Source organism: Chaetodon auriga, chromosome 17, assembly GCF_051107435.1.
Source record: "Chaetodon auriga isolate fChaAug3 chromosome 17, fChaAug3.hap1, whole genome shotgun sequence".
NCBI lineage: Eukaryota > Metazoa > Chordata > Actinopteri > Chaetodontiformes > Chaetodontidae > Chaetodon > Chaetodon auriga.
Window position 1 is genome coordinate 17,382,395 of NC_135090.1, and position 24,251 is coordinate 17,406,645.

At 43.2% G+C, this 24,251-nt stretch overlaps 3 protein-coding genes across 3 annotated transcripts; 2 read left to right on the plus strand and 1 right to left on the minus strand.

Annotated features, from left to right (window-relative positions):
• The first annotated feature begins 1,705 nt into the window (after positions 1–1,705).
• Positions 1,706–7,890, plus strand: tmem42b (transmembrane protein 42b). Its single transcript, XM_076755179.1, has 3 exons — positions 1,706–2,081; positions 3,190–3,336; positions 3,683–7,890. Exons 1-3 carry the CDS (start codon positions 1,905–1,907, stop codon positions 3,824–3,826), a joined length of 468 nt encoding a protein of 155 aa, XP_076611294.1. The 5' UTR covers positions 1,706–1,904; the 3' UTR covers positions 3,827–7,890.
• Positions 7,891–8,784: 894 nt separating this feature from the next.
• zdhhc3b (zDHHC palmitoyltransferase 3b) lies at positions 8,785–19,541 on the minus strand. Its single transcript, XM_076755279.1, has 7 exons — positions 19,171–19,541; positions 14,963–15,294; positions 14,390–14,514; positions 13,399–13,495; positions 13,049–13,130; positions 12,756–12,886; positions 8,785–11,854 (listed from the first exon to the last, which is right to left on the minus strand). Exons 2-7 carry the CDS (start codon positions 15,263–15,265, stop codon positions 11,696–11,698), a joined length of 897 nt encoding a protein of 298 aa, XP_076611394.1. The 5' UTR covers positions 15,266–15,294; positions 19,171–19,541; the 3' UTR covers positions 8,785–11,695.
• Positions 19,542–20,873: 1,332 nt separating this feature from the next.
• Positions 20,874–24,233, plus strand: exosc7 (exosome component 7). Its single transcript, XM_076754972.1, has 8 exons — positions 20,874–20,978; positions 21,143–21,244; positions 21,480–21,574; positions 22,246–22,411; positions 23,121–23,191; positions 23,290–23,413; positions 23,502–23,657; positions 24,066–24,233. The coding sequence occupies exons 1-8, from the start codon at positions 20,922–20,924 to the stop codon at positions 24,168–24,170; spliced, it is 876 nt and encodes a 291-aa protein (XP_076611087.1). The 5' UTR covers positions 20,874–20,921; the 3' UTR covers positions 24,171–24,233.
• Positions 24,234–24,251: the final 18 nt, after the last annotated feature.

Sequence of the window (24,251 nt, forward strand, 5' to 3'; positions counted from 1 at the left end):
ACATTGCCGCAGAAATAAACGTACACAATGAGCAAGTCAGGGATTTTCACCCACAGCAGGTTGTGGTGGATGTTTTTCTCTGAAGCTCATTAGAGACATCTACTGGCCAGAACGCTTACTGTGCGTTTACACTTGGCCTGTTTGAGAAAAAGATGAGATCACCTTTAAGATGTGATGTCATTTGCTTCAGAGGATTTGGTAATTCAGGCCAAAAAAGCCAAACATTTGGTCTAAGATTGAGTTCAGACCAGAGAGGAGTTTTTGACATGTGTCAAAAAGATGATTCTGGTAGCTTTACAGAAAGGAGAAAAAAAAAAAAATCAAGCCAAAGTGGAAGTGCAATTGCTGCCCTGCAGTCACAGCAATCATCATGGCTTATGGCTCAGTAAGCAGCCACTCCAATCACTGCACTTCCACACAGACAGCTAGACAGCTAAAGTAAAGGCCTTTTTTCAGAGCAGACATTTTCACATGCCAAAACATGAAGTGCACAGGTGCATATGAAAAAAATAATGATGGCTGAATTCACTTAAAATGCTTCAGTGTCAGGGTCCTGGTAATGTGCATGCGTGCAGGTTTCGGCTAAAGCTGAATTGGCTGACTCTTTCCTCGTATTTGTTTCCTGTAGGTAAGTAAAAAATATAAATTTGAATAAACTTGGTAACTTAATAACATAAACTATAGCCTAGCTTCTGCTAGCCTAGCTTAGTGGCTCTGCCTCTGAGTGAATTATCTGCATTTTTCAGATATTATTTATGGTCTAATCAACAAATAAAATAAGTAAATAATCATCTTTTCTATATTTTTGTATCTCTTGGGCAGTTTAAGTTCATCATACGCCTAACGTAGACTATTTTCCCTCTTTTTCCACGATCACCTGACCTCCTGTCTTTAAAATATACATAATTTTAATTTTGTAAGCGCAGAAATAACACCGTGACACATAATCCTCCATCGCTGGCCAAATGTTCAGCTGAGTCTGATGAATAGATGGACCACTGTCCCTGATGACTTGTCTTTATTACAAACGCTCAGATTAATACAGTCATTACAGGCTCATACATGCATGACAATGACTCCACTTTCTATTCCTAATTAGGAGAATAATTTATTCTCGTGCTGGTACCCCCTCTCTGACAGCCCCATCTCTCTGTAAAGGGCACAGAGGAGAGGGAATGAGGATCATGAGACTGTGTGTGTGTATGGAGGACACACATGTGTAGCTGCCAACACACACGCTCTTCCCGTCCATTCCTCTTAGAACTGGTGTGCTTTAATGTAATGAGCCTTTACAGTGCAGCTCATCACTATGCTGAAGGGAGGAGAGGTCCGTCCTGAGCAGTCTGGATAAACTGGAGTCATACTTTATTCTACGCCCACACTCAAGGACATTACATTAGCATTGATTGTCCTCTACTCCACCCAGTATTAATAGCACAGAAGAATAGGAGGAGACTTCCATTCACTGTCTATTAATATTAAGACTCTGCTTAATCACTCTTTTTTAAACTAAATATCTGATCAAAACACTATAATATCGATTATTATGGCTCCAGCATGGTTGCAGGCACCTCACTGCTGCTTCAAAGTCATCATTTATTCAGTTAAGGTTATGAAAAGATAGAACTTCAAGTCCCAGAATGCCACAGTGCGCTTTTTAGTCCAACCACAGCGCTGCACCGGCTTGACAATGCGTTGTGTGACTGCCACCGGACGGCTGTCGGTAGAAAGTGCAGAAAAACGTGCCATGCATTGACACACACACTCACACTCACACACACGCTACCATGCAGGCAGCTCAACCCGGACCATCAGCAGCGGCAGCAGCAACAGCAGCAGCAGCAGCAGCAGCAGCAGACATGTAAAGACGGATTAGAAAATTATGTGCCTCGGCTGTCATCATCATGTTCCCGGGAGTTTTCTATGCACTGCTGGCGGGTTTCCTCGGGGCCGTGGCGTCGTCGTCGGCCAAACTGTCCCTCGGAGCCGACTACCTGAAGGGAGTCTGTGAAACCGGACTCCGGACGTGGGGAGAGCAGCGGAAATTTAGACAAGCGGACGAAACTACCGCCTGTGACCGGGTGAGGCATGGAGGGGCCGTTAAAGTTGCGTTAATTATTAACACAGTGTGGACGCCTGTGAATAATGCAGCGTGCACGCGTATGATTTCTCACGGAGGAAGTCGGGGGTTATCCCCGCCCGCCTCCCCTCTCCGCCCCGACTCCCTCAGCATCAGCACCGTCAGCAGCATCACTCGGGGGAGCCCGTGCAGCTGCTGCGCCCTCGTGCCGCGTCCGCGTGCTGAGTGACATTGCAGCTCGTACGAGCGTGTGCGTGTGTTATCGCGTTGTTTTGTTCACCCGTATCAGCGCGGTGGTGTTGATGGAGGGGAGGAAGGCTGGGTTTCTACATAAAAGGGGGTCAGGTTTCCTGCATGGATGTATTATGGGTTTCTTGCGTGACCTTCACGCTCTCCGCACACGTCAAACAGTGATGTCAGACGCATCTGCAGGCAGCCGTCTGCAGCTTTAGAAACGCCAAACTGACCTTTAATCTGAGGGATGTCTCAATCAGCACATAAGGTGCGCAGATGGATATAAGAGAGGTGCTCTTAATATTCACCACGAGCTTTGAATGCGTCATGATACCTCAGACATGCAGGAAATGGACAAAATGACAGAGACCCTTCATTATATAATGCTCTGATTAAATTATTAAGACTGCGTTGAATGTAATATTTGCTGTGGTTTGTAACTGTTGTTACTAAGTACATGTACTCACTAAACTGAAGTGCAGTTTTTAGGTATTTACATTTACCATTTTCATTTTATGCTACTTAATTGTACTTTTTACTTATTTACTACATTTGTCAGACATATATAATGACTCATACTTTGCAGATTTCGATCTGTTTACAAAATAAGATGCATTGTTAAACTACCCCAAAAATATATATAGTAGGTAATAGTAGCTTCAACTCCATCACCTGCAACATTAAAGTGCTTTGCAAACATTAATGCATCTGTTATATGCATCCGTCCACCAATGGACTGTAAAAACTGTAGCTTTTGGTGATTGTGTGCTGAATTGCTTCACTCTGTCTGGTGTTACTGTGGTTACTTGTCGAGAATTATGGGATAAGCAAAGCCCACAGCTTTTAATTTGTACACTACTCTTCTTGTTTTTCAGCTCCATATCCCTCTGAGGCTGTTGTGTGGCGGGCTGCTTTTCACCTGCAATGCTGTGATGTGGACCTTCCTTGCCAAAGCACTCAGGTACTCCTCTTCCTCCACCCGAACCACTGTGACCACCACCGCCTCCAACTTCATATCTTCCGTAAGTATCAGTCTCTCCTGCAGGACCTCCGACTCACCTTTCTTGTCTCTTCTCTATAATCTTACCACTAAATGCTTCACATCAGACTGCAGTGGAGTGTAAGTTAATTTCAGAGTGACCTTACATTGTGTTGTCCTTATAGAAGCTGCTTTATTTTAGGAAATAGGCTGGACTATATTCAGAAATAACTTGTCGCAGTGATTTAGGCTTCTTACAAGAATTTCTTGTCAAAGTTCATCTCCTTGTCTGACATATTCCATCCAGACTTCCTTATTGGCTGTTATTTAAATGCGCTCACAGAGGCTGATTTCCTTTGACAGAGTAGAAACCTTTTTTCCTCCTGCAGGCTTTTCTGGGGCAGCTGATCTTCGGTGAAGCCCAGATAACGCTGTGGTGGGTTGGGATCTCCCTGACCTTCTCTGGTCTGTTGGTACTGCAGAGGGTTTCACCGCAGGATGGACATCAGAACACAGTCGCCAAGGACGAATAATATGTCTCGTCTCCACTAGCTCAGGTCAGCTTGGCTCCAGCCGGCTGTGGTATGTGGTGTGTTTCGGTCAGCATCTCCTCTGATTTTCAACATTTAGCCAAAGAATATTGAAGTGTATTTGGTCAATTTTGCTCTTTTACAAAAGTACATATGTTGAATTAGGGACTCTCTTCCTGCACTGCAGTGAAACAAGAAGAAGAATATCCACATAAGTAGCTCTGTGGCCAAGTAGGCTGAGTAACACTGCTGGCTCAGCTGTGGTGCAGCCTTGTTTAGGCCCGTTCTAAAATCACAGGAGATGTTGGCCCTCAGCCAGTCTGACCAAGGCACAGCTACAGTGTGGCTGGTGGAGACAAGCTAATGGATGCCTGTGCGAGGCTTGCCAGAAGCTCTAAAATCATCTTCGCCCACAGGCTTACAATGAAGCAAAAATTATATTAGCTTTAGTCAACAACAGCACAACAAGTCATGAGCTAACAGAACAGATGTGAATGAAGGGAAGAGACCAAAAGGAATAATTTGACATTTTGGGAAATGCACTTATTTGCTTTCCTGCCAGGAGTCAGACGAGAAGACTGATACCACTCTCATGTCTGTACGGTAAATATGACGCTGATGCCAGTGGCTGGTTAGCGTAGCTCAGCATAACAATGGAAGAGGGAAGCAGCCAGCGTGGCTCAGCCTGAAGGTAACAACATCAACATTTTTGTGTGGGTTAAAAAAAAAAAAAAAACAAGAGGCAGACTTTGTTGTCATTAGACAGAGCCAGGCTAGCTGTCGCCCCGTTTCCAGTCTTTTTGCTAGGCTAAGCTAACCAGCTCTCAGCTGCAGCTTCATATCTAATGGACACACATGAGAATGGTGTCAATCCTCTCATTTAACTCTCAGCAAAAGAAAGGACATGAGTGCATTTCTCAAAATGTTGAACTATTGTTTCAAAGGAAGAGACAGAAAATACAAGATACGTGTATATAATTTGAGAACCTGTGTGCATATTGACGGACTGATCTGAAGTCAATCTTTTGGGTTTTGTTCACAAGCAATGAACAAATAGCATCATTGGCTATGCGCATGATGTGACCATCAATCAGCCTGTGCATTATGTATTGCAGCCGTCAGATCACCAAAGCTTTCTTAATTCTCACATTTCCTTAAGTTGCTACGACACTCACTGTAAACATCCTACACTGACATTGCATTTTATGCATGCTCAAGGCGATGTTATAAATGGCGCACTTGGCTAACGACGTACTCGTACTTTCACAAGTAATAATACTAATGTAGCGCTGAAAGGCTCATCCCTGGTAAGAATTTGCTCTCTGCCTGGATCTTTCTTTTACTTTTTATTTGCCTTTCTTGATAGCTTGAACCTTAACCTCAAGATATGAGCATGACACATGTTTTCAGAGGCAGCTGGTCTTCCATATCATGATAGATGTGTGCTTGTTCCTACAAAGGCCTGAGCTCAGATATCTCACACCAAAGCATCCTGGAGCGTCAGCCCACATCAGAGGGACGTCCCTGTGAGCTGCTTCATTTCATTAAACTCAGAATCTTGCGACTTAAGTGGCCAAACTGTCTCTCCAGCGACAGAGACATCACATAGCCTCTTGATTGCCTGTTGAGCTTTACGTGCCCTGCGTTTGCAATCTCATATTATTTTGTTGCACGTCATGAATATAAGCCCATCACTCATAATCTCTCGGGGTTTCATAGACATCAAGTTCATTTAAAGCTTCCTTCTACATCGCAGGAGTTGTCAGTGAGAGTGCAATAACATTACACTTCCTTTAAATCTCATAACACTGTGATGTGTGTAACAACAAGGGAGCTTTGAGCATTAATTATTGAGCAAAGAAAATGTCAATAAATGCTACTAGAAGGACGTTTCTGTCAGCGTGAATCAGATAAGTAAGTATATTGTAGTTCACAGGGATTTGCCTGAACATCAAAGGTTGCTTTATTGAAAATGTTTTAAGATCACACTTTGCTGTTCGGATACATATCATAATATAAATGCATAATGGTAGCTATAATACCTGTCTGTAATATCCCACAGCAGCAATGCACAAATATAATGTCAGATGTCCGTCCAGCCGCTGCTGTGCAGGTTTTGTATCATGTGATTTACATGCATCCCTATTAATGTGACTGCAGTGACAATGTGATTATACGGCTCTTATGTTAAAATGCCGGCTGAGTGATGTCTCATGGCAGGGCTGTATTCACCATGCAGGATTTTTCAGCAGCGATCACTCACAGCCGCGCACAGGCAGCGTTTGTGCCTCCATGTTTGGGGATCCTGGGAGTTTGCATTAAAGAATAGTTAGGCATTATGGGAAATTACGCTCATTTGCTTTGTTGCCAAGAGTTAGATGAGAAGATTGATACCACTCTCATGCTTGTATGGTAAATATGCAGTTTGAGCTAGCAGCCGGGTAGCTTAGCTTAGCATAAAGGCTGGAAACGGGGAAACAGCTAGCTTGGCTTTCTCCAAATGTAATAACATTTCCTTACCAGTGCCTCTAAAACTCACTTATTGCCTTGTTTACTTTAATGAATAATTTGACATTTCTCCTGCCGACTGTCAAATAAAAAAACTGAAGCTAGTAGCTTGTTATCTTAGCATAAAGACTGGAAACATGGGGTAACAGCTAGCCTGGCTCCGTCCAAAGGTAACAAACTCCACCGACTAGCATCTCTAAAGCGCACTAATGAAAATGCATCTCAGTTATTTAAATTGTACAAAAACTGAGGTGTAAAAATAACAATCTGTGGGTTCACAGAGGGTTATGTGTAGGAGCATTTGTTGGATAGGAGTAGTGACTTCCGGGTTGTTGTCACCGTGAGGTTGCCCAGTGATTAACAAAAAAGTTCATTAGTGAGGTTTGGAGGTGCTGGTGGGTGAATTCTGTTACCTTTGAACAGATCCAGGCTAGCAGTTTCCCCCTGTTTCTTTATGTCTTTATGCTAAGCCAAGCTAACTGCTTCATATTTAGTGGGCAGGTGTGAGTGAAGCCTTAAGTTGTGGTTTTATTGGTGTTCATGTGCTGGAGTATTTCTTGGCTTGGAGCAGTTGCAGCAACCAGCGGAGACTTGCCAAGAAATAACCCAACACATAAACCCAGAGAAAACCACAACTTTCCATTTTTACACTTCAAGCAGTATGATCACAACATGTCACTTGTTAATCAGTGACCTTTAGAGGCGCTGGTAGGTAGTTTTTATTACCCTCGGAGAGCGCCAGGCTAGCTGTTTCCCTCTTGTTCCAGCATTTATGCTAAGCTAAGCTAACTGGCTGCTGCTGGAGGCTTCATATTTACATACAGACTTGAGAGTGGTATTAATCTTCTTGTCTAACTCTCAGCAAGAAAGTGAGTTAGCGTTTTTCCCCAAAATGTCGAACTATTCCTTTAACCTACCTTTAATACCTGTACTTTGTGCTTTTGTTTCTGAAGATTTTTTTGGTGCCTGGCTTTTCTCCAGTTAACGGCATGATATGAAGGTAAACCATCTACCTGTGAACCCACTCTCACTGTTATATAACCAGTCAGAGCTTTGCAGTAGCCACATTTATAGCTCTGTGACAGCGGCATGGCCCTGAGTGTGATCTATTTATATCCGTGTGCATATAAAATGCAGATGTACAGAAAGATTAAAAAAAAACACTGAAATACAATCATGGCCTGTCACAACGATGAGTTCATGTGCTGCAGTGCAAAAAAAAGACAAAAAAAAAAAACATTTAATTTATCAGGGCTTCTCATGTTTGCATAAAATCTGTGCATATTGGTCACTTTAATCTGAAGCTGCAGCTGCACAGACAAATTTAAGATTAGGATTAACTTTTTAACACGAGTCAAGACAGCGTGATTAGAGGGAGAAGCTCTGTTTGCTCTGATATAAGCCGCTCATAATGTGTCTTACAGATTATGTGAAACAAACATTTGTAAAAGTGTAAATATGTTCTGTTAATAAGAAACACTTAAAAGGATGTGTAAATTGCCACTGAGAGAAGAAACACTGTTGAATTATTGAATAAACATCTCATCTGACAAACAAGACTCTCGTGTGCGTCGCTCAGATATTGTTGGGCTGTGGCAGGATGTTAAGTACATCTTCACGACAGAAAAGCTTCTTTGTCCTTCATTTCCGTCCAGATGAATTGAATTAGACGTGGATAACAAGATGAATTATAATGCACGCGTTGAAGTGGATGTGAAGGTCTGTGTTTTCCTGTAGTAAACACAGACTTTGTGTTCATTTAGCTCAGTGTCCTCTAATGTCTAAAGAAGATCACGCTCGCTGTGGTTAATGGTGCTGCTTGTAATATTAGCCTTGAGCTCGAGAGCTTTGTGCTCACTGGACCAGTTCCTTTTAATACATCTTGTAAAATTAATTTGTAAACTAATTTTGAGGCCTTGCATTGGAGAACAATTTATTGTAAATCATAATTTTACATTTTTTTAATGGTAACTACTTCAAAAAATTATGCTGCTGGTGCTACAAAAACAGATTACGTTAATTTTAAGTTATGTAAATTTAATTCCATGCCTGAATTAAAGGAATTTAGTTCCTAAATTTATCACAAGAGGACCAAACCATCAAAGTAAAAGCAAATTAAGTCAATAAAAATGTAAATTTGAATAACTGTTTTACCTAAATAAATCTGCACTTGATTAAAAAAGAAAGCAACTTTTTAAATGATGAAATTAAGGGTATTCGTGTGTTGTTGTTGTTGTTGTTGTTGTTGTTGTTTTGGAGGTGAAAGTTGATGTTTTCAAATGACGAGGAGCATAATTACAAAGGCTAAATGTGGCAAAAATGGCAGATTTTTTTTAGTTTGTTCATTGTTCAAGTCTTTGTTTTTGTTTCACACTTCAGTATCAAATATGTCCCTGAATTTAAAGTGGACAGTCTGAATTTACCAAAATATAAACTTGATAAACTGAACCGAAAGCTGTGTCACATATATAGATTTATTTCATTCCCCTTGAAACAAACACATCAAAAAAAAAAAAAAAAAAATGTGGTCCACGGTACTACAAATGGTTTTCATACCTGACCACAAAGAACATATTGAACAATTCAAGAAAAACGAAGAAAGCTGGTGCTGTATGTGTAAACTGGATATCATCCCCGTATGACGTTAACGCTTTGTACATATTTTAAAAACTCAGTGATTTTTAAAGCTGAAGAAAATGTCACTCTTGACTTCCTCTGCTCTACTCTTGAAATGGTCACTTCAATGCTTCCCTTCATTACGCAGTCAATTTGGCACCATTATCAAATATGTCCTTTCAAGCACGTCTTAGAATTACAGTAAGGCTTTCCAACACATTTGGGCAAAGGCATTTTTAGTGTTAAATGCTTTGATGTGACCTTTTTCCGACCTGCATCAAATCCCCATCACCAGAGGTAAATTCAACACTCGTCCCTTCGCACTGGGCGGCCCAGGACTGTCCACAGCTGCGACAATTAACGTGCAATTCCACCAGGGTCTTTCAGGCCTCAGTGCATGCTTTCTCCTGTAAGGCTTTTTTCCACTTCAGTCAGGCTTGCAACTACAATCTATGACAAACTGGATCATCCACGGGTAAAGTCCATCAATTGAGAGCATGTGAATTACACTTGGGGTCAGTGCGTTCAGAGAGCAACGTGTATTGCTTTATTCCCTGACTGTCCATCTGAGCTGGTGACTGTGATGGAAATGGTTTTCATGCAAAGAGGTCGGCTCGATTCAGTACATCAAATGATCAACAGAGGGACGCTGGTCAAACTTTAGGAGATACCTGAACTGAAGTGTCAACTTTCAATATTGTACAAGCTGAGAAACAAGTGTCAAGTGTCAGATGTGGGAGTTTAAATTATAATCCTTAAGATTTTCATGAACTCAGACGCCTTTTTTGATACGGTTTGTGGTTTCGAGTGATATAAGATCAGAGTAAATGAATTATCGCCCCCTCTCTGTAGTGGTTTTCTTTCTTAGTAGCCTCCATTCTCAAGCTGTATTCAAAATGTATTCACAGGATGTAACCTAAGCATATAATACTGCATTTTTAAGTCTATCTCATGGATACCAACCTCTCACAGTGCGCTTCAATCCACATTTATGTGCAAATTTTAAACAGTGAAAATTCAAATTTACTTGATTTGTTTAATTTCTATTTGCACCCTCTTCTTCTGCACTGGTTTTACGGCACCTGACAGATGAATCAGTGCCGCCAACTATTTATATTCATGCATCCAACTGCTAATAATCACATCCTGGGAGTGGATGGAAAGGTGCACTAATGCAAAAATACAATGGTACTGACATCATCAACAGACTGTTTGAAGGTTGAGACTTGAGTTAAAATTAGATTTAGAGTAAGTTTAGGGTTTGGGTTGGACGTGTACAACCCTCATTCCAAAAGTTGGGTTGCTGTGATAATCTGAAATAAAACCTGAATGCAGTCATTCGCAAACAAGCTGTGTTTACAGTCTTCCTGAGCCCATGTAGTAACATCCTTCATCCAATCATGTGTTCACAAAGTGGTGAACCTCGCTCCATCCTCGCTTGTGAGCGACTGAGCCTTTCCAGGATGCCCCTTTCATACGCAATCATGATACTATCACCTGTTACCAATGAACCTGTTTACCTGTGGAATGATCCAAACAGGTGTTTTTGGAGCGCTCCACATCTTTCCCAGTCTTTAGTTGCTTCTATCCAAACTTGTCTGAAATGTGTTGCTGCATCATAATCAGCAGATATTTACAAAAATCAATGAAGTTGATGAGCTCAAAAATTAAATATACTGTCTTTAACTGAGTTTATGTCAAAAAAGGCTTTGCAAATTATAGCATTCTGTTTTATTCATGTTCTACACGGCGTCCAAACTGCTTTGGAATCAGGGTTGTGATATTCAGGTAACGGCTGATGAAACTGCACATCACTGGAAAAACGTGATGAAAAAAAAAAGCGAATTATGGACCCATTTACTAAAACAACAGTTCGTTTGGATGCACTGTTAACAAACTCAACAGCTGCTCTTCAGCTGTGTTTCTGAAAAAGTAGCTGCTCAACGAGTGTTTGCTGTAGCATCAGAATCCCACTTGCTGTTACACAGTAAGCACGGCTGCCGCAGGACTGACATCTTAAGGACTATAAGTTCGACTGGCCACTGCGAGGCTACCTTTGTCCTTCACAGTGAGCTGGCACCAAATAAGGATCCAACAAACTAATTCAAAAGAGTGTTTAACCAATGTGATCCTGCCTCACCCTGACTGTCATGTTAAGGCAAAATAACAGAAAGGCAAGTCACCCGCAGCGCTCGGCAGAAGACGACTGCTACGACAGAAACACAGCGGATGGAGAAGCGACAGGATCACAGCAGTGTTTACAGGAAGACAAACCCTGGGGTCCATCTTGGCACCCGGGCCGCGGACTTCAGTTTCAGATTCACATTGTTGAGTCTTGGAAGCAGGAAATGATCAGACATACTGCAGGAAATTTGACTCTGGAGAAGGCAGAACTTAGTCCCTTGGTGTCGTTTCGCCAGCTCTCATCAAGTGCTTCTTGTCAAGTTGTCGCTGCTGCTTGCTTTGAGATGTTTTCTTTTTGTACAGCTACACCTCATTAATCTCAGTCAGCACCAAGAGGGAAACAATGACATGAAAAGAAGGTGACAAGCGGTTAAAAAATAAACATACTTTGACAAATGTAATAGCTTACAGTAGAACACCCTGAAATATCAATAAATGAAATATTCCTAAACGAAAGAAAACATAGTGAAGAGGAGTTCATGCTCATTGAGGTCCAGCCAATAGGAGGCCAGACCAGGACTGATCAGTCTACGTCCACAGCAGCAGAGCTCGGGGTTCCAGCTCTCACACAATGTACTGGTACACATCTGCCTTGCCGTGGTCGGGCGCTGCAAAGGGGCTCAGCCAGGCTATAGAGAACGGATGGCCGAACACCACCTTCATATTCATCCACTTTGACTTTTTGGCCCATCGTCTCTCCTCCTTCTTGAGCTGTTCGATACCCTGCAGGGACAAGATGTGACAAACAGGAGGAGATGTGAGTCTGCCCCCCCTGGTTCACGCTCAGAGCTGATATATGTGTGAAGATGCAGCCGTGTGTTTAAATTTTAATGTACCAGCAGAAAATAACCGGCGCGAGGGATTAAAAATGAAACACGTTTTGCATTCTTTTGTCTGTCTCCCGGAGGTCTTAATCAGGGTTAGGTGACTCACTCTGAGCGTTTCATCATGTCTAAGAACAGCACACACATGAAGATGCAGAGTACTGTCGGCCATATTAGACTGAAAGTGACTGAAATAGATGATCTTTGTAGCGAAAATTACGACACTGTGAGTCATCGTCGTGGGTGGTCTGAACACACACGTTATGAGAAACTGCACTAATCTCCACCTACCTGGAGGCTGTAAGTGAATTAACTGCTCCTACTTACATCTGTGCTCTGATTTACTGAACAACAGACAGGACGAATTTAAGAAGTCAAGAGCTGCTGTATAAACTATAGACCGAACCGACACGAGTGCCTCGTTCCTCATATTATGGTTCTAACTTTTTTGGGGGTATTTTATGATTTTCTTAGAGAATCAACCATAGAGAGATGACAGAAAATTAAGGAGGAGAGATTTACGGTCGGTGCTATAAATTTACAATCCTTAAGATTTTCCCACTTTTGATGCCATTGATTATCTGCCTTGTTCAGCAACAGCCATCAAATGTGTTCATATTCAGCAACTGTTACCTTTCTATGTTGTATTCTTTTACTTTCCCTTGCTCTGACCCCGATTCTCCAAATTAAAAGACAACTTCCACTCTTTACTCCCCCCCAGGCTGCAGCTGAAAGCCCGTGTGGAGGAGGTGCACAGGTGTGAAGCTGCTGCTGCTGCTGCTGCTGCTGCTGTCACTCACCGTCTCATCGGTACAGATGGAGTGGACCTGGGTCCCAAACATGACAGCAGTGAAGATCAGAAAGAGGAGACCCTCAAAGCAGAGGAGGATGAGGAGGATGACAGTCGCTGGTGGGGAGAAGTTACTGCACTCTGGAGAGGGAGGAAGAACAGAGAGAGATTAACCTTGTTCAACCTTATAGCTGCAGAGTCGCTGCCCCGAATACATTAAAAATCAGTCAGCTCTAACAGGAGATAAGCAAATAAACATTGAAGGGTCCCAGTGCCAGGCCACTGCACCAGTATGTTACTTACTTGTCCAGTCCTCTTCAATGCAGAAAACAAAATGGAAGGCCACCAAGACTAACGCATGGAAAGATATTAGTGCAATATACATCTGGAGGGGGAAAAAAGAGTAAAACAAAGCATAGATTTAGTGTTAAGACTCTTAAATAAACTTAAAAATAAGACAAAATTCATGGGAGATCTTCTTAATTTTGACAAAACTACATTTCATACTGAATAAATTCAAATTCAGGTTGTCAGATTTATACAGTAAATAGATTTACAGACTAAGAGTCGAGTACTTCACTGTGTTCTTGCTGCTTCATCATGTTCCTCAAACTGTGTGATGTCAATGTGTTTTCTGGCCTCTAGAGACTCACCGTGAAGAGCACAAAGTATTTCTGGTTGTTCTCTCCGACGCAGTTGTTCACCCAGGGACAGTGGTGGTCCATCTTTTTGATGCAGCGTTTACACACACTGTGGAGACACATGCACGTAACAAGGGTGAAAAATCTTGCAGGCAAACTGAGATCTTTTAAGGCTACTTTGAGGCATATTCAACCATTTCCAGAGTAAGTCAAAACACAAACTGACACAGACAAACTCTCAGTCCTCCTTCAGCAGCTTAATCCCCCCCCATGTTGACACTGACTGATGTGAGAGACTGGAACAGACTGCTCTCCGTCAGGGGGGCTGGACCGTGTCTGTCAGTGTGTGTGCTGAGTGTGTGTGATGGGTTATTTATCTCGCAGAAGTGCAGCTGGTTGAAAACTCAAGTAAGGTCTGGCAACTCACAATCTATCATGTGACAAAGCAGGAAGTCAAACCCTGTCTGTCCGTCTGCCTTGTTGTCTGAGGGAAATCTACATTTAGAAGCTGCCTCCCTGTGTGTAAGATATTACTCTCATGGGCCATTGGAGACAAGCGTATCATCTGCACCACCCACGAGGATGACGAATAATAGTCAGCAAAAAAAAAAAAAACCCTGCTTCATTCAAACTGACTCCCATTCTTGCCTCTGAGACCGAATGACTCACTGGCTTTACAATTCAATTACTCTGCAGTGTTTTTGTGCTTTTCATGCCTCGAGATCCCCGGGAAACCACTGAGCAGCCACAGAGGGAACTCCTTATTATCAGGCTGCGGAGTCTGCAGGGAAATGCTTCACAGCTACTCTACAGCGACACGGGGGAAGCAGGAGAACCGGTGCAGGAACAAACACAGACGAGCTGAGGAGTCCCCGGTGAGAGCCTCATCAGGAAGGTGCAGGCTTCAGCAGAACACTCCACCCGCCCAGACCCACATCTTTAAAAGTTGCAGAGTCTGCAGTGGGAACTGTAATCCGTCCTACACATTCACACAGTGCTGTACCTGCAGTGGTGAGCTCTGTCAGGCTTGATGCTGCAGCATTTGGGACACTTGTACACCACCTGTCCCGGCTTGAGCTGCAGGCTCTCGATGAATTCTTTGGTGGCGTTCCCTTTAGGCACGGCTCCCTGAGAGAGAGGAGGGGGAGGAAAAGATGCAGCGATAAGGAATTCAGCTCCTCTCACTGCAGAATCTTTTTACAGCGTTTCTGAGTCATTGATTTGGCTGCAAGAGTTCCTTAATGATGGAAATTTACCCTCACAGCACCCTCCTTTACTGGTGTCTGTCTGTGCATATGTCTGTTTTTGCTCATGGTCAAAATCAATTTGCCTTCAGTGGTTAATACAGTTGTATTGAATGGAACTGAATTGTGCAGCCAAGGTAAAGACTGGAAGAAAATTGAAAAACTGAAATATCAAAAGGTATCAAAACTACATTCTGACACATGCAAAAAGATGGTTTCTACAGTTTTTAAGTTTATCTTGGGTGTCACGCGTCATTACAGCATTTAGACACAGCTCATATGAACATGTATGAAAGCCTATAAATGAGTCAGCTATTCGGCGTCTGACTGACCGGGTCTGTGCACATCGCCTTGGCGTGCGAGGCGAGGGCGAGGAAAGCGAGGCCGTTGAAGATCACCCCGTTGAAAAGGCTGTAGAACACGTTCTTGGCAGGAAGCAGCATGACGAACACCACCACGAACTCGGCGTAGAAGACCAGGAACCAGGTGATGACGCCGCACACGATGCCGCAGCCGTCGCGGATGAACCACATGGTGTCGGAGCCGGTGCGGGGCGGGGGAGGGGCGCAGTGCTCGGGCCTCAGGTAGCCAGCTTGCCGCTCGATGTCCCTGGTGCGGTGCGCCGGGCTCTTCATCCTACAGCGCCCGTGACTCCAACCACATACTGCGAGGAGCGATGAGAGGCAGATGGAGAGGAAGAGGGGGAGCGGAGCGATGGGCCGAAAATGAAAGAAGAAGGGAATTAGAGAATTAGGTGCCGGATTTGGACTGAGCACATGTCGATGAGGGAAGGTATGAGCATAAGGCTGCATCTGACATTTATTCTCACTATCCATTAATCAGCTGATTGTTTTCTGGATTAATCGTTTGGTTTCTAAAATGTTTTCTGCAGTCTGAGGTGACTGCAAGCGCTGATTAACAAGCGCTGACTGGTCCAATCCCAACGGGCCCAGCAGAAACAAGAGGCTGCTGCTGGATTTGAAAACTGTGTTTCACTGTTTGGTCAAAACAATGCTCCAACAAAACAGCCTACACTTTTATCCTGACCTGCACTGAGTGTGTGTCCAGCTCTGTTTGGAGACGGGGCTCATGAATAAGCCATTGAGCAGGTCGGAGTGTGTGCAGGCTGAGATGATGTGACTTCAAAGGGGACAAAATGTCAGAAAACCAAAAATAGGCCTCGCTGCTATATGCAGATAACACAGAGCGAAATATGGCAGCTTATACCCAGAGGATGGCTGGACCCCCTCCCTCAAACCTAAGCTTATAATGAGTGAAATCAAATTGCTTGGTCATACCTGAGGATTCGGTCGATCCATTAGGATAAACTGAGCGATGGCCTAATCTCACTTTTATGTCCGTATTAATTAGTGCTTGGCCAGTGATCCTGGCAGTTAAACATGCTTCCCTGAGGACAGAAATTTAATCAGAACGATACGATACGGCCTTCCTTCGGCATGTTTGGGGTGAAAAATGAATCAATGCCATCTCCGGGTTGAACTCAAACATCTCATGGTCCATTCGGCCCACGTTCAGATCAATCGTCTTCTCCGTCTTCCCTCGAGATCAACCTGCTGAAGACATCCACCCCTCGGTGCCACCACCAATCCAAATGCTTTTCTTTCACCTCAGCCTGTGAGTTTCACTTTTTACAGTGGGATAAAATAAATTACGCCAACTACTCTGTGTCGGGCTTTGTTTCATTAAAACAGAAGACACTGACGGCTCCCAGAGGATGAATCCTGCTGACTTTGGTGATCCTATAAGTTTCTCTTTAGCACCACCACGAGGGGACATTTGTGCTTCTGAGTGAACGGATGGATCGCCATAAAATTTGCTACATACTAGAGTTTCTGTTGTCTAGAAATCACTGTTTTGGGGGTTTTTTTTTGGGTAATTTCCTCCAGGACACATGACACCAAACACTGCTACATACATTGTTCTTGAGCGCCACCATCAGATCTAAAGTTTTAATTAGTCAAACACTTTGGTTTATGACTAATGAGAGTCCCGTCAGCCTCAGCTGTACTTTGTGTTTAGCGTTAATTAGCAACAAACTAAGACAGTGACACGTTAAACTTTATACCTGCCAAACCTCAGCATGTTAGCATTGTCATTGCGAACATGCTAATATGCCTGTTAGCATTTAGCTCAAAGCACCGTTGCGCCTAAACGCAGCCCCACAGAGCTGGGGCTGTGTACTCGCCTTCTCTTGAAAACTAACCTTTTTTTTTTTGCTTTACAATAGGAAAAACAAACATGGAAGCGATAAAGATGATAAAACCCAGCCAAGCATTCCACAATGAGCGCAACACCACAGGTCTTCAAATGAAAACCCAGATAAGACTCCCAGCCTGAGGTTGTTTCGTAAAGGCAAACGGTTCACTGACGGCAGCTGTGAATGTCGACAGGCGTCAGTTCCCGACAACCTGAATTAATCCACCTGTTTGACCGCAACCTTTCCAGCGATCCGACTCTGGAAACAGAGACGGGGCCATTGTCTTGTTAAAAATGCCCTTCCTGCTTGGAATGACCTTTCTAAAATACAGTATGACTGACCCAAACCCTGCTGCGCAGCCTCTAGACCCTTTTCACCACGTCTGTCATCACACAGCAGGAGTCGGGCGCTGTGGGAGGTCACGCTGGAGGCTGGGTGTGTGCTCGGCTCTCACTTTCAGGAGAAGCTTGGGATTATTGTACCATCTGCCTCGGCACCAGTGGCAGCAAACTGTAAAAGTATGTGTAATTGCACACATACTGCACATAAGTACAAGTCTGGGGTGCCTGTACTGTAGTATTTCCATTTCAGCTTCTTTTAACTTCAGCTCATTCCTAATGGAAAGCATCTAGTTGCCACTTAAAGTTCAGGTTTATGTCGTTCACTAACTGCAGTTATATTGCGAAGCACAATTCATGTGAGGTTACAACCTCAAGGTGAAAATGTCTACATCCTCTGATCAGACAAAATGCTTGTTAAACAGGCTTTGCTTTGCCAGTCCAGCTAACTGTTAATCCATGTGCCTGTTCACTGCTATAGATCTGATTCAGCTGGTGGGAGCTGCCCAGTTCAAGAAAAACTTGTTCCTGTGTGTGTGTGTGCATGTGTATCACTATCAGTCGTGGTGATACGGGCGCTTGATAACGACCTGTATCTGAAACAAAAACGCTTTGATGGCCCTAAAACCTGTGGAGTCACAGATCGGATGAACTCAATAACGTAAAGAAAGACGTGGAGTGAAACTAACTGCAAAGACAGAGTTCATTAACAACTGTCAAATAGATCTGGGCTTTGTTTTTGTGCAGACTGAAGAACGATCCTATAGTGAATAGCTGGTTTGTCAATACACAACTGACTGACTTGATTGTAACAGACACACTTCACAGAACAGACCCAGTGTAGTTACTGTTCACCAGACTGAAATGCCTCTTCCACCTCGGTCAGACAGGATACAGGACGTGAAAATGCCTGATTTACACTCAGGATTCACTGAACTGATACTGACTCAGACAGCAGGATCAGGTATCGGTGACAACAGGGCGGATCTATCCAATTCAGTTCTATGTTTACGTCCATGTGCTGTACACATGAAAGAATGACCCCGGTCTCTTCCATTGATACTCAGTATCAGCAGATCCAAATTCATTTTCATTTTGATTGGTGCAACCCTAATTTAGACTGTAGCAACGCCTCAGATAATCAATGATTTATGGGTATGTTTGACACCCTGCTGATGGAAAGTATTTCAAAGCACCTGACAGCACTGACTGATAGCAGGACAGGCAGGAAGAAATACAGATAAATGCCACCCCCTGTTCATCAATATCGTATGATTTCACTTCATTGATAACCTCAATTGTCAACTTGGAAAGCAAAGAAGCAGTAACCTGTGAATGACTTCTGCTTAAAAATGACTGAAATGAACGACGATCAAAGTCGTCGCCGGTTAATTTTCTGTGGATGGATGAACTGGTGTTTCCACTGTTAGCACAGATCTCGGACCAGCAGAGCCACACGAGCATCCTGTGAAGACAAGTGTGTCCGGCCACCAATTTCAAGCCCAAACTTCACTGACTCTTAACTCAGATTTGGTTTCCACCGATCTCTGAGAAAAGGCTCTAATAAACCCGGCTCCAATGAACACATGGCTGCCCTTTTGAGCTTGGTTTATTTCATTCACAGGCTGAAATATGATGGAAAACTTAAGGCAAGAATGAAGATATTAAAATCTCTAAAATGCCTCTGAGCAGGAATCCAGGGATCCTGTTAACTGGCTAAAATGACCTCTGACCTCCCTGAAGACTGAAATGCAGAGGAAATGATGCTATGACCCATAAAGCCTAGACATATATTATGACATTTTAGGGCCGTAATGAATACACTTCCAGAAACTTCTAAGACAATTAAACTGACCAGGAAGTAACTCTGGAATCTGGAGCCATGAAACCTGGATTTCCTTGAGCTGCCAGCTGATCAACCACACAGCGAACCTTACATTCAACTTTCAGGAGTAACACTGACGCTAGCTTTCTAACAACGTACCTCGCCGTCTCCCGTCTTCTCGGCTAAAGTTTCTTGCGTAGTTTCGAGGCGCTGGAAGTTAAAACACGCCTAAACGACGGCGTCTCCTCCGCCGCCGCGTCAGTTAGCGCAATCCGGGCTAACCTCACTGTTCTGCGGGCAGCTTCCCTCCACAGCTCCGCTGCTCGGCTCCCGCTTTTACAGCCGCCTCGGTTTCGACGGGGTGTAAATTCGCCCGTTCGTATGCTAACTACCGCGGGACCAAGCCTTAAAACAGGCGGTTGCCCAACTACTTCGTTGCTTCCTTCTCTTTTAGATCCAGAAAGCTTTGCTGGCAACGGGACAACACAACGTAGATCAGAACCCGGAAGTCCGACACCCTCGCCCGTTACAAATGGGCGTTCCGCCCTGAGCTGCGTCTATCAGGCAGCACGTTCTCTCCGCCCTCGATGAAAGCTGAATCAATCAAATGCTGATGTGAGGAAAACTCCCACTTCCATTTGGGGATAGATCAAATAGTCGTCCCTCTGACATGGAGAAATGTGAAAATGGGATATTCGGTACACATCCCAAGCTAAAGTGGAGCTAATATAACAGTATGATGCTCTTTAAAATGCCTATAAAAGTAATTTAGCAACACTTACCAACGCTGATTAAGATGTTAGGAGGCTTCTTGGTAAACAAAAACAAAACAAAACAAAACAAAACAAAACAAAACAAAACATAATAACAATTGCTTGGCCCCTCTTTGACTCATTTTTTATATTAGTGTGTGTGGCCTGGTGTAGGGTTTGCTTTGTGGCAAGTTGATTAAACACAAGTTGCTGAAGTGATTGATTGTTTTCATAGCAGATTTTGACACAGGGCCCTTCATCTAAGCAGGGCCTTGAGTTCAGGTAATGAAGCAGACCCACCTTAAGGGCCTTCACGTGTCAGTTGATATCCCTGTATAGATTTTCTGTTTGATTGTTTCAAAACAGTTGACACACCTGCAGGCTTTACATTTAGCACATTTTTCAATCGTGAGAGTCTTAGATGATTCTGGAAATGCCTTCAAAACAGCATTAAACAAAAAATGGTGGTCAGTGGTGACTGTGGTGTTTAACAATAGATGGGCGACTGACAGAGGCTTTTTTTAACTTCCCTTTTCCTTTTTTATTCTCTCTGAACCAACTGTCTATTCATCATGACAAGACTAGTTTCACTCACTTAAGGCTTCAGTATGCGGCCACAACTGCCTGAAAATCATAACTCAGGGCAGAACATTATAATCACATGTAGCATCAGGGGTTGCGGCTGCAGTGGAAATATGAGAACTATCAAATCTGACCCGGGGTCTGTGATAGAGATGGAATTCCCGGTGCATTATAAACACCAAACAGAGAAAAAGCTCAATACTAGTAGAGGCTTCATGCAGATGAAACAATAGGAATGTCTCTTCTAGTCGTGTTTTATGAAGAATTGACGTTAATCGCCAGTATAGGTTGTGTGTTAGTGTATTAATAAGCTGAAAACGCTCAAAAAAGTTATCTTAAAACAGTTTCTCGTCTTTTCCGGTATCCCTCACGTGTTGGTGAAATATCTTCAGCCTGGCTGCAGCGGTTGGGCGGGGTCTTCCAACTTTCGGAGGACGCTCAACCCAGCGGGATATCCGGGTAAGCAAAGCGGGCACACCTGCGATTGGCTTTTTTTTTTTTTTTTTTTTAAATTATTCGTCGTCTTTTGATGACGTAGAGGACAAGCGACACACATGCTAGTAGAGTTTGTACATTATGGCAACTGTACAAGTTAGCGAGGCTGAAAAGGTGTACATTCTGCACGGTATACGGGTAAGTTTTGAACACTTACACGTCAGCCTTTGACCCCTGAGCTTAATAAATCGATAAATGTCACAACGGTCATTTGCGCTCCACAACGACAAAAAACACTAGCTAGCCGTGTTAGCATTTGCTAACTGTGAGACTGCTGTTGACATGCTGATTGTCATCATCAGGATGACTTACGGGTGGATGGGAGAGGCTGTGAGGACTACAGACACATGGAGGTGGAGACCGATGTGGTGTCCAACACAGACGGCTCGGCTAAAGTCACACTGGTAAGTTCTACATTTGGTTAATTTTCTATGGAAACAAGAAGAAGATGCGCTAAAACTATCGCCTGTGCACCCTCAGTCATCCTATAAACACTTCCAACACCACAAACTGCCTCATGTGTACTTTGTTATTGTTTATAATTTAGCAGGAAGAGTGATTGATTGATTGATTGATTGATTGATTGATTGATTGATTACCTATTATTTTATGATATGTTCTATTTTGTCTCTTTCTCAGGGGCACACCGTGGTTCTAGTTGGGATTAAGACTGAAATTGGAAAACCCAAACCTCTGGTGCCAAATGAAGGATACCTGGAGTTCTTTGTTGATTGGTAGGTATGCTGCATATTGACTTTTATAAACTGATTAAATCGAAATTGTTTCATGCTATACGTTTATAGTCTTATTCTGCAGCATAATAGACACATGGGGATGTGGGGACTGTGATTAAACTGAATAGTCTGTATCAGCATTACTGTGATCAACTGGCCCACTTATGAGAAACACCCGTTTAGAAGTGAAAATAAACCTCCTTTATAATTTACCCATTGTACTGAAAGATTTCATACTGCATACAAAGCTGAGGTACGTGTGGTCAGTCAAAGTTGTGAGCTGTGCAGTATGATTACACTGGACATTTAGGTACTATTTGTAAGTATTCATTTAATTACTGTATCAAAACAACACATGAAATCAAATATGAAAGTGTTTCAGACAAAAAGAAAATGTCATGGACAACATGAATGGTGTTTAAAAATCACAAAAATGGAGACACATTTTTTCTTAGTGATCGTTTCCAACAGTCTTTGTAGTGTTTTGATGGGTCCTTTGCCACTAGGAGGTAGTGTTGCATCATCTGTTCCCTGTCAGATGCATCCCAACACATCTCAGTGGCTGTGGACTTGCCAAAGAAAATATCACCACAATAAGAATAAAGCATCTCAGACTCAGTTATTTTATTACCTCACATTTTTATTGTCTTGTTTTCACCTTCCGTCACTAGTTCGGCCAACGCTACCCCTGAGTTTGAAGGCAGAGGAGGCGAGGAGCTGGGGACGGAGCTGAGTAACACTCTCTACAAAGTCTTCAACAACAAGCACAGCGTGGACCTGAGGAGCCTCTGTATCAGTGCAGGAGAACACTGCTGGGTCCTCTATGTGGATGTGCTGGTGAGTGGCAGCGTCTCATAATGTTTCTCACTTTCAAAAAGGGCAATGCGACACTCAAGCCCACGCCTTGTGCAGCAATGGGGAAGGTGTGCCTCTCTCAGCTTCTCTTTTTTCATTCTTCACACTATTACTAAACCAGTGCAGCTCTATGAAAGCCTTTGAGGACAGATTGTGCAAAAGTGTGCCCTGTTATCCACATGTGAATGATTCACTGTGACACACCCCGCTCTATGACTACAGACTTTTCACCTGACGTTTGAGCTATAAACTCTTGCTTTCAGACATGGATTGATGAATATGTCCATCTGCGTCATACAGACAAGCTTGTTTCAAGCACCAGCCTGCCTTTAGGATTTTTGTTCAAATTGACAAAAGTCAAGAAAGGCTGTACCAAATGTCCATTTTTTTTTTACATTCAGAGCTTCTACAGAGGTTTTCAGATGAGGCGTCAAATGTCTGTCTTTTTGGTTGCTGTACATCAATTTCTATGCCTGCTTGTATGAGATGACATGATAACTCATCTTTGTGTGTAAAATATGTTTGATAAAACATGCGGAGCTGTTTAGTTTCTCCTGGACAAAGTGTCCCTGTGTGTCAGTGGAGGAACAAACCAAAGCAGCACGTTTTTACATCAGAATCACCTTATTTGGGTTGTGTATATTCGGTTTCATGGTCCTCACTAAGGTAAGACACTGATCTGTTTTCACAGCTGCTGCAGTGTGATGGAAACCTGTACGATGCCATCTCCATAGCTATAAAGGCCGCTCTCTTCAACACAAAGTAAGTGATGTGTTTTACAGGTATTTGTTCGGGTCTGGAAAATTCTTATTCGTTGAAATGAAAGCTCACTGACTGTCTTCTGATTACCTTACTGACAGAATTCCCAGAGTGCACATATCAGCTGACGAAGAAGGAGGCAAGGAGATTGAGCTGTCGGATGACCCGTATGATTGTATGAGACTCAATGTAGAAAACGTCCCCTGTATAGTGACGTTGTGCAAGGTAAGCTTGTGTTCTACAACCCAGTATAACTCAAACAGTGACGCACATACACCACTTGGCTGCCCTGACGCTGCCTGCTTTCCTGCAGGTGGGCCACCGGCACGTAGTGGACGCGACCCTGCAGGAGAAGGCCTGCTCTGTGGCGAGCCTGCTCATCTCTGTCACACACAAGGGCACCGTCACCTGCACGAGGAAGGTGGGCGGAGGCAGCCTGGATCCAGAGAGCATCTTCGAAATGACAGAGGTGAGTCCAGCCGTCCTCCCCGACCATCTGGCCTCCTCTCGCCTCAGCTGAAGCTCTGGCATTATGGGATTTTATTTAAATATGCCTTGATTTAAAAAAAAAAGAGAAAGGAGCAACAACTGAGCTAATCATCAGGTTATTATGTCCACTGGATGAATCTGCTGGTGCATATCTGCGGTATATAAAGTTTTGAAGGAACCATTTTCTGCTAACTTAAAGTGTAAGTATCCCTTCCTCATGCTTTGGTTTTTGTTTGGATAAAATAAACAGGATATAGCCTGTTAGTTACTGAGCTTTAGAGGTGCTTGGAGGCAGATTTTGTTAGAATTCATATAACTTTAAAAATGACAACATAATAGGTTTTGAATACGATAATAGAAATGCACTAAAGTATTTTGTTGTTTCCAGGCAGGTAAACGGGTGGGGAAGGCCCTTCATGCTCCGCTCATGAAGCTGCTGCAGCAGGAGGAGAGTTTGGGAAAGAAGCGACAGAAAGTTGGCTTCCTTGGTTAAGATACTGTATCTACAGTATTTATGCACATGTAAACATCATTTTCTAATAAAACTTTACATTTCTACAGCCTTCTCGTCTTT

Coding starts and splice junctions, on each gene's coding strand:
- exosc7 (XM_076754972.1), top strand. CDS start 20,922: ATGGCAACTGTACAAGTTAGCGAGGCTGAAAAGGTGTACATTCTGCAC. Junction 23,414..23,501: donor GTATAGTGACGTTGTGCAAG/GTAAGCTTGTGT, acceptor GCTTTCCTGCAG/GTGGGCCACCGGCACGTAGT. Junction 23,658..24,065: donor GCATCTTCGAAATGACAGAG/GTGAGTCCAGCC, acceptor TGTTGTTTCCAG/GCAGGTAAACGGGTGGGGAA.
- tmem42b (XM_076755179.1), top strand. CDS start 1,905: ATGTTCCCGGGAGTTTTCTATGCACTGCTGGCGGGTTTCCTCGGGGCC. Junction 2,082..3,189: donor AAACTACCGCCTGTGACCGG/GTGAGGCATGGA, acceptor CTTGTTTTTCAG/CTCCATATCCCTCTGAGGCT. Junction 3,337..3,682: donor CCTCCAACTTCATATCTTCC/GTAAGTATCAGT, acceptor TTCCTCCTGCAG/GCTTTTCTGGGGCAGCTGAT.
- zdhhc3b (XM_076755279.1), bottom strand. CDS start 15,265: ATGAAGAGCCCGGCGCACCGCACCAGGGACATCGAGCGGCAAGCTGGC. Junction 13,496..14,389: donor GACAGAGCTCACCACTGCAG/GTACAGCACTGT, acceptor GTGTCTCCACAG/TGTGTGTAAACGCTGCATCA. Junction 12,887..13,048: donor CATTGAAGAGGACTGGACAA/GTAAGTAACATA, acceptor CTCCCTCTCCAG/AGTGCAGTAACTTCTCCCCA.